This window comes from Mya arenaria, chromosome 11 (genome assembly GCF_026914265.1).
Source record: "Mya arenaria isolate MELC-2E11 chromosome 11, ASM2691426v1".
NCBI lineage: Eukaryota > Metazoa > Mollusca > Bivalvia > Myida > Myidae > Mya > Mya arenaria.
In genome coordinates this window covers 55,027,183-55,042,739 of record NC_069132.1, presented here as the reverse complement: position 1 = coordinate 55,042,739, position 15,557 = coordinate 55,027,183, and the positions used below count along the sequence as shown (strand labels likewise).

At 41.6% G+C, this 15,557-nt stretch overlaps 1 protein-coding gene across 3 annotated transcripts in view; it reads left to right on the top strand.

The window, feature by feature from the left end:
- Positions 1–7,166: 7,166 nt before the first annotated feature.
- Positions 7,167–15,557, top strand: part of LOC128207703 (tetratricopeptide repeat protein 13-like) — a 47,385-nt gene continuing 38,994 nt past the window's right edge. For 2 of the 3 annotated variants that reach the window (XM_052910788.1, XM_052910786.1), the window contains exons 1-2: positions 12,038–12,058; positions 13,465–13,569. In XM_052910788.1, the coding sequence (XP_052766748.1) occupies positions 12,056–12,058; positions 13,465–13,569 (108 nt within the window). In that variant the 5' untranslated portion in view covers positions 12,038–12,055. Of the gene's footprint in view, positions 7,297–12,037; positions 12,059–13,464; positions 13,570–15,557 lie in introns of those variants that run through there. The other variant, XM_052910787.1, reaches the window with a different exon arrangement.

Genomic DNA, 15,557 nt, shown 5'->3' with positions numbered 1-15,557 from the left:
CTGACCATAAGTTGGAAGTTATTCGGCGGTACCGAGTGATATCCCTGAATGTCCCCTACATGCCAATACCCAGTCTTGGGGGGAGGGGGGTCACATCGCCTCCTTCTGGTCGTAACAGTTACCCAAAGTAGTTAAATGAGGTTGTTTGCCCAAAAAGCGGATCCCAAACGTTTATGGTCGATTTTGGTCAAGCTGACCTCAGAATGGAAGTTATTTGGGTGTAAGGTGATAGCTATGGATATCCTCTACAAACCTTTTTCCGGTTTTAGGGCGTCACATCGCCTCCTACTAGTCGTACATGAAACCGATAGTAAGTCAATATGCATGTTTTACCCAAATAACGGGCCCCAGACGTTTTGGACCAATTTTGGTCAAGCTGATCCAAGATTTAAGTTATTGGGCATTGCTAGGTGATAATCCTGGATGTCCCCTACATTCAAGCACCTTGTTTTAGAGCGTCACCTGCGTCATTCTGGTCGTAACAGCAATCTGAAGTGCTTGCTTAACTCAAATAAGGGTTCATAAGACGTTGGAGTTAATTTTTGTGAAGCTGATCCCCGGATGAAAGTTATTTGGCGGTGTAAGCGATAGCCATAGATGTCCTCTGTATGCCAGTACCCGATCTAAGGGCGTCATGTCGCCTCCTTCTGGTCGTACCAGAAGCCAAACGTATGTCAATGTACATGTTTTATCCAAATAATCGGCCCCAGACGTTTTTGGTGGAGTTTTGCAAACCTGACCCAAGATTAAAGTTAATGGGCGGTGCTTAATGCTGTCGTCCCCTACATGTCAGTACTTGTTCTAAAGGCGTCACATCACCTCATTCTGGTCATACTGCTAACCCAAAGTAGTCCAATGAGCTTGTGTTACCCAATTACGGGATCCAACGCCGTTTTTGGTCAATTTTGGTCAGGCTGACATGAAGATGGATGTTATCATGCGTTTTTAGGTAAAAACCCTGGGTGTCCCTTCCATGTCAGTACCCGGTATTAGGGCATCACATTGCCTCCTTTTAGCCGTACCATACAACTAAAGTAAGTTAATTTGCTTTTTGTACGTAAATAGAGGTTGCCAAGACGTTAAGGTCAATTTGGTCAAGCTCACCACAAGATGTAAGTTATTAAGCGGTGCTAGGTTATAGCCATGGATGTCCACTTCATGCCAGTACCAGGTCTTGTGGCGTCTCATCGCCTCCTTCTGGTCGTTCCAGCAGCGCAAAGTAGGTCAGTGTGCTTGTTTTACCCAAATAGGGGGTCCTGGACGTTGGGGGTCGATTTTGGTCAAACTCACCCCAAGATGGAAGTTATTGAGCGGTGCTAGGTGATAGCCCTGGATGTCCCCTACATGCCAGTACCCGATCTTGGGGCGTCACATCGCCTCCTTCTGGTCGTTCCAGCAACCCAAAGTAGGTCAGTGTGCTTGTTTAACCCAAATAGGGTGTCCTGGACGTTGGGGTCGATTTTTACCAAGCTCACCCCAAGATGGAAGTTATTGAGCGGTGCTAGGTGATAGTTCTGGATGTCTCCTACATGCCAGTACCCGGTCTTGGGGCGTCACATCGCCTCCTTCTGGTCGTTCCAGCAACCCAAAGTAGGTCAGTGTGCTTGTTTTACCCAAATAGGGGCCCCTGGACGTTCGGGGGTCGATTTTGATCAAACTCACCCCAAGATGGAAGTTATTGAGCGGTGCTAGGTGATAGTCCTGGATGTTCTCTTCATGTCAGTACCCGGTCTTGGGGCGTCACATCGCCTCCTTCTGGTCGTTCCAGCAACCCAAAGTAGGTCAGTGTGCTTGTTTTACCCAAATAGGGGGCCCTGGACGTTGGGGTCGATATTTGCCAAGCTCACCCCAAGATGGAAGTTATTGAGCGGTGCTAGGTGATAGTCCTGGATGTCCCCTACATGCCAGTACCCGGTCTTAGGGCGTCACATCGCCTCCTTCTGGTCGTTCCAGCAACCCAAAGTAGGTCAGTGTGCTTGTTTTACCCAAATAGGGGGTCCTGGACGTTGGGGGTCGATTTTGGTCAAGCTCACCCCAAGATGGAAGTTATTGAGCGGTGCTAGGTGATAGCCCTAGATGTCCCCTTCATGTCAGTACCCGGTCTTAGGGCGTCACATCGCCTCCTTCTGGTCGTTCCAGCAACCCACAGTAGTTCAGTGTGCTTGTTTTACCCAGATAGTGGGTCCTGGACGTTGGGGGTCGATTTTGGTCAAACTCACACCAAGATGGAAGTTATTGAGCGGTGCTAGGTGATAGTCCTGGATGTTCTCTTCATGTTAGTATCCGGTCTTGGGGCGTCACATCGCCTCCTTCTGGTTGTTCCAGCAACCCAAAGTAGGTCAGTGTGCTTGTTTTACCCAAATAGGGGGTCCTGGACGTTGGGGGTCGATTTTGGTCAAGCTCACCCCAAGATGGAAGTTATTGAGCGGTGCTAGGTGATAGCCCTGGATGTTCCCTTCATGTCAGTACCCGGTCTTGGGCGTCACATCGCCTCCTTCTGGTCGTTCCAGCAACCCACAGTAGTTCAGTGTGCTTGTTTTACCCAAATAGGGGGTCCTGGACGTTGGGATCGATTTTTGCCAAGCTCACCCCAAGATGGAAGTTATTGAGCGGTGCTAGGTGATAGTCCTGGATGTCCCAACATGCCAGTACCCGGTCTTAGGGCGTCACATCGCCTTCTTCTGGTCGTTCCAGCAACCCAAAGTAGGTCAGTGTGCTTGTTTTACCCAAATAGGGGGTCCTGGACGTTAGGGTCGATTTTTGCCAAGCTCACCCCAAGATGGAAGTTGTTGAGCGGTGCTAGGTGATAGTCCTGGATGTCCCCTACATGCCAGTACCCGGTCTTGGGGCATCACATCGCCTCCTTCTGGTCGTTTTAGCAACCCAAAGTAGGTCAGTGTGCTTGTTTTACCCAAATAGGGGGTCCTGGAAGTTCGGGGGTCGATTTTGGTCAAGCTCACCCCAAGATGGAAGTTATTGAGCGGTGCTAGGTGATAGTCCTGGGTGTCCCCTACATGCCAGTACCCGGTCTTAGGGCGTCACATCGCCTTCTTTTGGTCGTTTCAGCAACCCAAAGTAGGTCAGTGTGCTTGTTTTACCCAATTAGGGGGTCCTGGACGTTGGGGGTCGATTTTGGTAAGCTCAAACGAAGATGGAAGTTAGTGAGTGGTGCTAGGTGATAGTCCTGGATGTTCCCTTCATGTCAGTACCCGGTCTTGGTGCGTCACATCGCCTCCTTCTGGTCGTTCCAGCAACCCACAGTAGTTCAGTGTGCTTGTTTTACCCAAATAGGGGGCCCTGGACGTTGGGGGTCGATTTTGATCAAATTCACCCCAAGAAGGAAGTTTTTGAGCGGTGCTAGGTGATAGCCCTGGATGTCCCCTACATGCCAGTACCCGGTCTTGGGGCATCACATCGCCTCCTTCTGGTCGTTCCAGCAACCCAAAGTAGGTCAGTGTGCTTGTTTTACCAAAATAGTGGGCCCTGGACATTGGGGGTCGATTTTTGCCAAGCTCACCCCAAGATGGAAGTTATTGGGCGGTGCTAGGTGATAGTCCTGGATGTCCCCAACATGCCAGTTCCCGGTCTTAGGGCGTCACATCGCCTCCTTCTGGTCGTTCCAGCAACCCAAAGTAGGTCCATGTGCTTGTTTTACCCAATTAGGGGGTCCTGGACATTGGGGGTCGATTTTGGTCAAGCTCACGCCAAGATGGAAGTTATTGAGCGGTGCTAGGTGATAGTCCTGGATGTTCCCTTCATGTCAGTACCCGGTCTTGGGGCATCACATCGCCTCCTTCTGGTCGTTCCAGCAACACACAGTAGTTCAGTGTGCTTGTTTTACCCAAATAGGGGGTCCTGGACGTTGGGGGTCGATTTTGGTCAAACTCACCCCAAGATGGAAGTTATTAAGCGGTGCTAAGTGATAGTCCTGGTTTTTTTCTTCATGTCAGTACCCGGTCTTGGGGCGTCACATCGCCTCCTTCTGGTCGTTCCAGCAACCCAAAGTAGGTCAGTGTGCTTGTTTTACCCAAATAGGGGGTCCTGGACGTTGGGGGTCGATTTTGGTCAAGCTCACCCCAAGATGGAAGTTATTGAGCGGTGGTAGGTGATAGCCCTGGATGTCCCCTTCATGTCAGTACCCGGTCTTGGGCGTCACATCGCCTCCTTCTGGTCGTTGCAGCAACCTACAGTAGTTCAGTGTGCTTGTTTTACCCAAATAGGGGGTCCTGGACGTTGGGGGTCGATTTTGGTCAAATTCACCCCAAGATGGAAGTTATTGAGCGGTGCTAGGTGATAGTCCTGGATGTCCCCTACATGCCAGTACCCGGTCTTGGGGCATCACATCGCCTCCTTCTGGTCGTTCCAGCAACCCAAAGTAGGTCAGTGTGATTGTTTAACCCAAATAGGGGGCCCTGGACGTTGGGGCCGATTTTTGCCAAGCTCACCCAAAGATGGAATTTATTGGGCGGTGCTAGGTGATAGTCCTGGATGTCCCCTACATGCCAGTTCCCGGTCTTAGGGCGTCACATCGCCTCCTTCTGGTCGTTCCAGCAACCCAAAGTAGGTCAGTGTGCTTGTTTTACCCAATTAGGGGGTCCTGGACGTTGGGGGTCGATTTTGGTCAAACTCACCCCAAGATGGAAGTTATTGAGCGGTGCTAGGTGATAGTCCTGGATGTTCTCTTCATGTCAGTACCCGGTCTTGGGGCGTCACATCGCCTCCTTCTGGTCGTTCCAGCAACCCAAAGTAGGTCAGTGTGCTTGTTTTACCCAAATAGGGGGCCCTGGACGTTGGGGTCGATATTTGCCAAGCTCACCCCAAGATGGAAGTTATTGAGCGGTGCTAGGTGATAGTCCTGGATGTCCCCTACATGCCAGTACCCGGTCTTAGGGCGTCACATCGCCTCCTTCTGGTCGTCCCAGCAACCCAAAGTAGGTCAGTGTGCTTGTTTTACCCAAATAGGGGGTCCTGGACGTTGGGGTCGATTTTGGTCAAGCTCACCCCAAGATGGAAGTTGTTGAGCGGTGCTAGGTGATAGTCCTGGATGTCCCCTACATGCCAGTACCCGGTCTTGGGGCATCACATCGCCTCCTTCTGGTCGTTCCAGCAACCCAAAGTAGGTCAGTGTGCTTGTTTTACCCGAAAAGGGGGTCCTGGACGTTCGGGGGTCGATTTTGGTCAAGCTCACCCCAAGATGGAAGTTATTGAGCGGTGCTAGGTGATAGCCCTGGATATCCCCTACATCCCAGTACCCGGTCTTGGGGCATCACATCGCCTCCTTCTGGTCGTTCCAGCAACCCAAAGTAGGTCAGTGTGCTTGTTTTACCCAAATAGGAGGTCGTGGACGTTGGGGGTCGATTTTGATCAAGCTCACCCCAAGATGGAAGTTATTGGGCGGTGCTAGGTGATAGCCCTCTATGTCCCCTTCATGTCTGTACCCGGTCTTGGGGCGTCACATCGCCTCCTTCTGGTCGTATTAGCAACCCAAAGTAGGTCAATGTGCTTGTTTTAACCAAATATGAGTTTCCCATACGTTTAAGTGTATTTAAGCTGAATCTAAGATGGAAGTCATGCGGCACTGCTAGGTGATAGCCCAGATGTCCATTTTATGCCAGTTACCTGTCTTATGGCGTCATATCGCCTCCTTTTGTTCGTACCATCAACCCAAAGTAGTTTAATGTGTTTGTTTAACTCAATCAAAAGGGCCCAAGAGGTTGGGGTCAATTTATTCAAGCTGACCCTAAGATGGAAGTCATTTGTAGGTGCCAGTTCATAGCCATTGCCAGTACCCTGTCTTAGAGCGTCAAATTGCCTCCTTTTGGTCGACGCAAGGGGTCCCAAGGATTTAGGTGCGGCATCTTGCTGTCGTACTAACAACACAATTTCCTTAATTTCTTTGCCATGCACTGACCCCGTCTTGGAGGATACATATGGTCTTTCTAACCCCAGTACTACGCTTATTAAATGAGTACAGGGAATAGTCTTTTTAAAGGGTCTGCGTCGTATGCTTACCCTGTCTTCTGGAGTCTTTATTTGATCAGCATGAATCTTAGATAATTACACTATCAACAAAGCGGGATTTTTTCTTTCAAAAAACGCGTTGCCACCGCGGGAGAGAATGCGTCATCGCGGAATATCGCAACGATATATTCCACGGCAGCCAACGCGGTGGTGCGCGTCATCACCGCAATCATCTGCTGTTACTGCTGTTACTGCATACGACTTAATTCCGTATACATGCACGCGGCAAATCGCCGTAATTCGGCAAAACCGAGATATTTAGGTATTTGTGGTACAAATAGAATAGAATAAGTAGATTAAACCGTGCTCGCGGACAGGATTTTACTTGATTGCGAGGGTAAACAATCGCATTGCTCTTATATAAATACTGACTAAACAACCAGAATGCAACTCATAGTAAAACGATTGAAGAACGTTGCTAAAATATTTTGATACCAAATTTTACGAGAACACTATTCATATTATACATATTTTTACTTAATATAGCGGGTGTTTCGGATTAAAAACCAAATACCAAATATTATAAAGTACAGTATTTGTAACAGACTGCACAAATTGCTATGTGCACCTGTCGGGGTTCGAAACCACGACCCCTCGCTCTGCAGGCGGACATTCTACCGCGTCGCTATAAAAGCTAGCTCAATAGCGAGACAGTATAAGTGCCGCTATATACATTGTATACCCGGGGGGAATGGGGGTAAACTGTGCCAGTAATAATATTTTAAAAAGCTGATGTAATATTTTAAATGTTTATGTTATCTGGGGTCAAAAATAAATCCAATTTAAATTATTCCCCCATGTGTTATCAACATATTAGCTGGTTATCCCGGATACTATTTAGCCGCGGGTAGCCTCTACTGAGTACTGTAATACATATTCATTTTATGGTTTACTTTTGTTCGTACTGGTTCTTTTTGATTATGTTTCATCGTGTTTTATTTATATAAACCATTTGCGTTAATGATATTTTCATTGAAACATTGTTGTTGTGTGGCAGGTGTTATTATTGGCTGCTGGAAATAGTAGATTCCTTTCACATTTCGTGTTTCGTGGTAAAAGTACTTATTGGCTGCTAAGTCCCTTATTGGCTGCTGTACTTATTGGCTGCTGTTATTGGCTGCTAGCTTGCTGTCAGTTTGTCTTTTTTTCAATCGGATAAAAAATTGTACTAGTATCTGATACAGGGTTAATGAAGCAATACGATGGTTAGACGTCATGCTAACCATTGTATAGTATAACAGCGATGAGGAATATGGATAAGTCGACAGTTGACAGGTAAGGACATTGTAAGAAGTGTCATTTTGCTAATTTTTGCTTTAAATATGGCAATATTTTTCTTTATTCCCATTTCCTACATGTTCCCATTACAAAATCTTACCTGTCCTTCCAATTGGAAATTTCCCATTTTAAAACTGAACTTTATTCTCCAATTGGAATTTTCCCATTAACCAAATATTCCAATTGGAATTTTCCAATGTTCATACTTTCCCACTTTGAATGTGGGAATCCTCCAATTGGAAAGATTCACTCATGGGAAGGATTCGCAAACAAATGCCTTAAATGAATCTATCGGTTCTTCATTTTTAATGAATATATTATTTTTCATGTAATGAGTGTAAAATATTCTTAATTAAACAGTCAATTTCATTTTTAAAAATTATGTTCCAAATTCTCCCACAATTTTAATAGAGCCAGTTTTCCAATTGGAAAAGCTTGAAAAAGCCATTTTCCAATAAAAATACACTTAAAACACATAAAAGTCCACTTCTATAGCAAAAGATGCAGAAAAAATATGCTTGATTTGTAAAAGATGAAGAAAAAATACATTTATTTTTAAAAGAGGCAGAAAAAATGTGCTTATTTATAAAAGATGCAGTTAAAATGCACTTTAAAAACTTTCAACAGCGTTTTAAGTGTACTTTGGTAAAAAACATATTATTTTTTGAGAAGGGAAATGATAACTATTGCCCTTGCTTCATTCCTGTGTTTGGGTTAATCCATTTAATCCACATAGAAAGAGCTGCCCACATGATTTTCACTTATAAGTCCAATACCCTACATTCAATTGACTTAATACTTCACACAGTTGTTCAAGGCCATCACATGATGAGGTTAGATAACTCCATATTATTCTTTACACAGATTATGGCCCCTGATTGACTATGGAACTTAGGTTAAAGTTTTAGGGCAAGTTGGAATATTTACTAATAACTTCTATATCCTTTGTTCAATTGACTTAATACTTCACACAGATGTTCAGAGTCATCACATAATGAGGTTAGATAACTCCATCTTATCTTTTATACAAATTATGGCCCCTGATTGACTATGGAACTTAGGTTTAAGTTTTCGGGCAGGTTGGGATATTGTTTAATAACTTCTATACCCTTCATTCAATTGACTGAATACTTCACACAATTGTTCTAGACCATCACCCAATGAGGTTACATAAATCCATATCCTTAATACAAGTTATGGCCCCTGATTGACTTAGGGTAAAATTTTAGGCAAGTAAAAGTTAAGGGCAAGTTGGGATTTTAATAAAAAAAACTTCTATACCGTTCATTAAATGCACTTAATAAAATTCAAAATTATTTACGACCATCTTACAACAAGAAACATAACTCCGTTTTAAGCCTAAATACAAATTATGGCCCTTGAATTTTTTATTTTTTTATTTTTTTTGTTTCCTTTGAAAGGCATATTTGTATATTTTTAACCACATTTTCTTAATGGGAAATCAAGTTATTTGAATGACTTGCGTTATTGTTTGGGCGGGCTGGTGGGAGGGCAGCATCAAAGTCACCTTATGTATCGAATAATTTTAGTTTGGTTTGACATAAAGAGACCAAACTTGGTATTATTACATCGTTATTGTATTTTAAGTCAAAGCGGCGTAGTAGAGCGTGCTGTCTTACGACGGCTCTTGTTTAGTTTCATTGTAATCATTTGAAAATAAGTTCTTAATTTTAAAAAAAATATGTAAATGTGTCAAAGTTTTTTTTGTTAGTAAGAGCAAACAATATTTGAAAAATAGATTTTATCTTGAACTATTTAATCTTGTTTCTTACAAAAAATAAAACATACATACAAAAGTTTCACATGTACATAAGTGGCTAAATAACTGTCAATAGAAAATGAGACAATATGTTAAAACGGTAGAATATAGATTTTATATGAAAACTGATGTAGTTTTCTGGCTGCATACAATATGCATTGTCTCTGTCATATGATATACTGTAGCACATCCAAGCCAGGTCAAGCCCAGTTCTAGTTCTAAAGTTCAAAAGTTCATAGCAGTGACCCAGCATTTTCAAGTCTGTGTCAATATGGATATCAGTTAGATAAAAACTGATGTATTATCCTGACTGCATGCCAGATGGAGACATTGTCTCTGTCATAGATTTCCAATGATCTGCTGTAGCACATCCAAGCCTGGTCTAGCCTATTCTGAAGTTCGAAGCAGTGACCTAGCATGTTGAAGGCTGTGTCAATGTGACCATGTTCTGTCTGCATTGTGTACCCGTATAGGTTATCAAGTGCTGTTAGTGCTCTCCTTTGCTGGTGTAGCTCCCTGTAGGTGAGGTGTTGTAGGTAGTACAAGAATGGGATGCAGTCAATGACTACATTGTTCATCCACTTGTCATCAGGTAGCCTGTCTTCATTTTCAATACTTCTGAGCATTTCATAAGTAAGATGTTGTGGGATGCAGTAGATTTCTTCTCTTGTGAAGTTTATACACAACATTGTGTGTTTCTGTATTACTTCAGTGGTTGACAAGGTGATCAACTTGTTCCTATACTTAGTGCTTCCTTTCTCACATTTCCTTCCATGATGTCCACAACACTGCTGCACATCAGGTCCCATCAGACCTTCACAGTAAATCAGCACTTCTGCAGCTTCCTCATACTGTCCCCTGCAGAACAACATGGAGGCAAACTTCAACCTACTGGATGCAAGGTCAGAGTGTAGTGATAGTTGGTACCAGTGGAAGATATCCTGTGTGACTGGTTGACCCAGGTAGATGCACCTTGAAGCCAGGATCGAGGCATACTCGCTCCACAGAAATGGGCTCAGCAGAGAAACTACTTCCTGTTCAAGGTCACTGATGGAATCAAACATACTCGCTAGAACAAACAGGTGGTTTACACCTTCATCTACTGAATCACCTTCATCTACTCTATTAGATTCATGCAACATTAAGTCAAACATTTCTAGATGCAGTAGTTCCTGTAAAACATAACCACATGTCTCCATTCTTGTGCTCACATTCAGACATGGTATGTTTTCAAGACTTGAGCACTGTAGCAATCTTAAGTCAAAATTGTCCATATCAGTAGAGTATAGACGCTGCAGTTTTGTGTTTATGAGATTGGAAATGATGCTGCATAGTTTTGGAAGCTCCCAGCTGTGTAACTTTCCCACAAACAGATTGACCCCAGAGATTGTAAAGTGGGGACAGTGCTTTTGTTTCAACCATCTTTTTAGTGTTGACAAAAGCAAACAAACACATTTCACAATGTTGTCTTCCCTCCATATTTCTATAGGATAGTTTTCTATTGTAAACATCATTGCAGTTTTGATATGAAACGTGCTGAATCTGTCTTGAAAAACTGGTTTAAAATATGTTTTTCGCAATATTTTGGTAAGGGTATATACTTTCACTTGAACTGTGTTAAAATCAAACATTAAAAACCGTTCCATCAATGAAGTTGAAAACCTCCACTGCCATTTTGAATATGGGTAATTAGTTAACTTTGAAGGCACCATAAATGCTGTAGATTTACACTTTGATTGCTTAGTTGGGCTCTCAGTGTATCCCTGTGGCACTAGGAAGACTCCAGTCTGTCTGGCCCTTGCCAGTGTGTCTGGTCGGGGCCAGTGTCCAGGGCGTGGCCTGTTGAACATGAACTGACATCCCGATGGTAACTGGTCACAATGGTATGCGTGGACATTGTCAAATTTTTCATTATCGGTCATTGATGGACCATGTCTAAATATTTCACCAGATTCACTTATTCTCAGGTAAATTTCCTGCTGTTCAACCCTTGTATTAGTCACTATAACTCTCCCTTCTCGATCCAGCACATCATCAGGACCCACCATTTGTACTTCTGGTAGTGGTAAATCACCTCTTAGTCTCTGCAAGTAGCAATGCTGAGGAGGAGTGAGCTCATTCCTTAACACCAGAAGGTTTGGCTTTCCGTTCTGCCACTCACTCCAGCCTAAGGCCACATGTACATTATTATCAAGAAACAATTGGTCAAGATCAGATTCCATTCCAGGGGTTGTTGTGGCCTCACTCTGGCTACCAAATAGGTGCATAGTGCGATTGATATCTCTCAACAAGAATTCAACATTGAACATAGTCTCAATCCTCAGGTAAATTCTCCTCCGCCTGGCAATCATCCATTTGTTGACCCCGATATCCCCCATCACCCGGGACAATCGCAAGGAAAATAGTCTTTCACTCTCCCTATCACTATCCATAGCTTGGTTTAAAAAAAAGATTTACAGGCAATCAAATATCTAAGTCTATGCTGCTGAAGAGGTATTTTCCTTTTATATATTTAATAACCACGATTATCACTTCAAACAATTCAAAATACAAGTTTTAACAGCACGTATTTAATTTCCTTTCTGATCTATGAGCTGTTTGTGATTGTAAGAATGTTTATGTTGAACAAGATTATAATCTGCTATTCAAATGATTTATAGTTCAGTGGTATATTGATCTGGGTTTTTAATGGGAAATCCCCATTAAAGTTTTGTTTATATATTTGAACTGAATGTAGTCAGTATCTCCTCTGCCTTATTTGGCAAGCTCAGAAGATCAATTCCCTCATTGTGAATGTAGGGTGTCAGATAATGATTATCCATGCACTGACCTTTTGTAATAATACACAGATGAACTGTATAGATCTAAAATATTCAATGTGTATATTAACACTAATTATTTTTCAAAATTTATCAGGGATAATTAAACTACAATGCTAATAATAACACTTTGAAGACAGGTGTATCTAATAAAGATATGGTTGGTTTGAACAACAACAGCGTCACTTGTTTTATTGACGTCACAAATATGTTACCAAAATTTCAGTGCAAAAAACATAGTTTGATAAATCATTTTAATAGAAAAAAGGTGTATTGAAATATTTTGCGTTTGTCAAAATATGAAAGCATTTGAAGGAATATGCCTTTATGTAAAGATGTATAACAGGCATACATGCCATATTTTCTGGAGACCATTCAGGGGGATTTGTTCAGAATGGCTGAAAATTCAGGGGGATTTTGGTAGTATTCAGGGGGAATTTTTTAGCAGGCTTAAGTTGGCAAAATTTCAGCGAAAAAAGTATTTTTAGACGCAAGTATGGAAAAATGTATTCACATGTATTTCGTTATGAAAACCTCTAACTTTTTCATTATACAGAATTATTTTATGTCATGATTTATCATCTTCTTATGACACACTGTCATGTCATACTATAATACTTTAAATTAAATTTACCTTCCACCAAGGTCTTTTAAAAAAATTCTGCTTAATACTATCAGCTATGATGATATTCAGACACTAAGAGAATGGAATTAATATTATTAATTTCTTAATTGATTACTTGTTGTTAAGGTTTCCTTTTGGCATTTATCAAACCTTTTTTAAACAGTCATTTCACCCTTGCGGAGTTGTTTCTTTACATTCAGTTTCACTCACATACTGTGGTTTCTTTCACTTTGTCATTCTCTCTAAAAAAATTTTATATATATTTGTATTTTTATTTTAAATTTATACGGGGGATTTTTTATATCCAACCGGGAGATCGGGGGATGGATCGAAATTCCGGCCGGGGGATTATCCCCCCGCCGGGGGATATGGCATGTATGATACAGGAATGTAAATATAGTTATATGTAGATCCTGGAGAAAGGCATTTGTGGCTACATGAAGGCTCTTTCCCACTGTATTTGTTGTGTATCTCTGTTACATGTCTGTTTTTCTTTTCTATTCCCACAGAAATGCCTGAAGGAGGAACCGGGCAGTGTTCGGTGTGGCTACATGAAGGCTCTCTCTCATTGTAATTGTTATGTATAACTCGTATATGTGTATATTTCTCCCCACAGAGATGCCTGGAGGAGGAACTGGGTTAGTGTTCGGTGTGGCTACATCAAGGCTGAGACTCTCCCATTGTAATTGTGATGTATAACTCGTATATGTGTATATTTCTCCCCACAGAAATGCTTGGAGGAGGAACTGGGTAGTGTTCGGTGTGGCTACATGAAGGCACTCTCACTCTGTAATTGTTGTGTATAACTTGTATATGTGTTTATTTCTCCCCACAGAAATGCTTGGAGGAGGAACCGGGTAGTGTTCGGTGTGGCTACATGAAGGCTATCTTCCACTGTTATTTTTGTGTATAACTGTATATGTGTATATTTCTCCCCACAGAAATGCCTGGAGGAGGAACCGGGTAGTGTTCGGTGTGGCTACATGAAGGCTCTCTCTCACACAGCCTCAGGAAATTTTTACCATGCTGTCAAGGCAGCAACCAAGGTAAAATGGGGTTATTATAGCATTGTTTTGATCTGGTAGGTTGCATTCGACTTGAGTGGATTTTTGCACTATTTTGTTTTATGACGTTGCGCAACAATACTTGCTGTTACATGACAGCAGCAGGGTGGACTACGGCTGTATTTCACTGAAGATACAGACTAAAATATTTTGCAATATGTATTATGTGTGGACCTCAGGTATTGTGATTGCCTTGGCGGTATTGTGATTGCCTTAGTAGAGGTATTTTGATACCTTGATGTATTGTGATAGCCTCAGAAGTATTGTGATTGTCTTAGAGGTAGTGTGATTGTCCTAGTAGAAGTATTGTGATAGCCTTAGTAGAGGTATAGTGATAACCTTTAAGGAACTGCAAAATCCTGAGATGTTATGTAATAGCCTTTCGTGTATTGTTATTGCGTTAGTAGAGATATTGTAAAAGTCTTTAATGTATTGTGATAGACTTTGAGGTATTGTGATAGTCTTTGAGGTATTGTGATAACATTCGAGATATTGTGATAACTATAGAGGTAATGTGAATGTCTTAGAGATATTGTGATAGCCTTATAGATATTGTGATATCCTTTGTGGTATTGTACCTCTTGGAGGTATTTTGATTGCCTTAGATGTATTGTGATATCCTCAGTAGAGGTGTTGTGATAACCTTTGAGGTATTTCAATATACTGAAAGGTTTTGTGGTACTGTGCTTGCCTTGGAGGTATTGTGATTGTCTAATAGATTTTGCGATAACCTTTAATGAATTATGAGTGCCTAAGAGGTATTGTAAATGCCTTAGATATATTGTGATTGCCTTATATGTATAGGTATAGTCCTAGAAGTATTGTGATTGTCTAAGTAGAGGTATTATGATATCCTCAGAAGAGGTTTTGTGATAACCTTTGAGGTATTACAATATACTGAAAGGTAAATTGTTATAGCCTTTGAGGTATTGTGCTTGCCTTAGAGGTACTGTAATAGGGTTGGAGGTATTGTGATAGCCTTAGAGGTATTATGATATCCTTTGAGGTATTGTGATCGTCTTAGAGGTATTGTGTTTGCCTCAGATGTGTTGTGATTGCCTTAGTAGAGGTAGACTCATAGTCTTTGATGTATATTGAGGTATTAAGATTGTTAAGAATAGAGGTATTATGATAGCCTTTGATTATTGTGATAGCCTTTGAGGTATTGTGAAAGCCTTTCATAGCCTTTGAGGTATTGTGAAAGCCTTTCATGTATTGTTGTAGCCTTTGATGTTTTGTGATAGCCTTAGAGGTATTTTGATAATCTTTGAGCAGAGTTACAGATGAGTTTCCAATGTATTTGAGTAATACTCCACACGTTTGAAAGAAATCGATATCTCACATTACAAATGAGTTTTTCAAGTTCATATTACCTCATCGTCTTGATTTTAATTCAGACACAACAATGAACAATTGTATTCTTTAGTGTCATTGGAAACATTAACTGGTAACAATTTAAGTTGCTGTATAGCGTATAGTTCACATTACAAAATAAACTAGAATTTCTTAACAAACACAATTAACACTTAATTAACCAATAAAGTCTGAAACAACCATGTGTGACATCTGATCAATTATTGACCCTGCGATGCCTTTAACATCACACAACAGATCTGATTTTGTAATTAGTGTATCAAATATGTCACCAACTATCTTCGACGATGATGGTGGGTTTAAATAATGTGTTAATACGTTTGAATGAATTGGTGCTACCTTTTTTTCCCTCTTTTTCTTGACATTTCGCAGGAAAGCCTGCATCTGCCTATAATCGTATTCACTCGTTTATCAATGGAATGCGCCTTTAGTCAAACCCGGCTTGCTTCTGGGAAATGATTGGCAAACAACAGAAACCATTATCTATTTTAAACAGAGTTAAATAAATTGACCGAATCGAGTTCGCTGAATTAGATGAAATTAGTTTCCAATTCTCATTTTTATTTCATAACGCGTCCCTTTAAGTTAAATTGCGT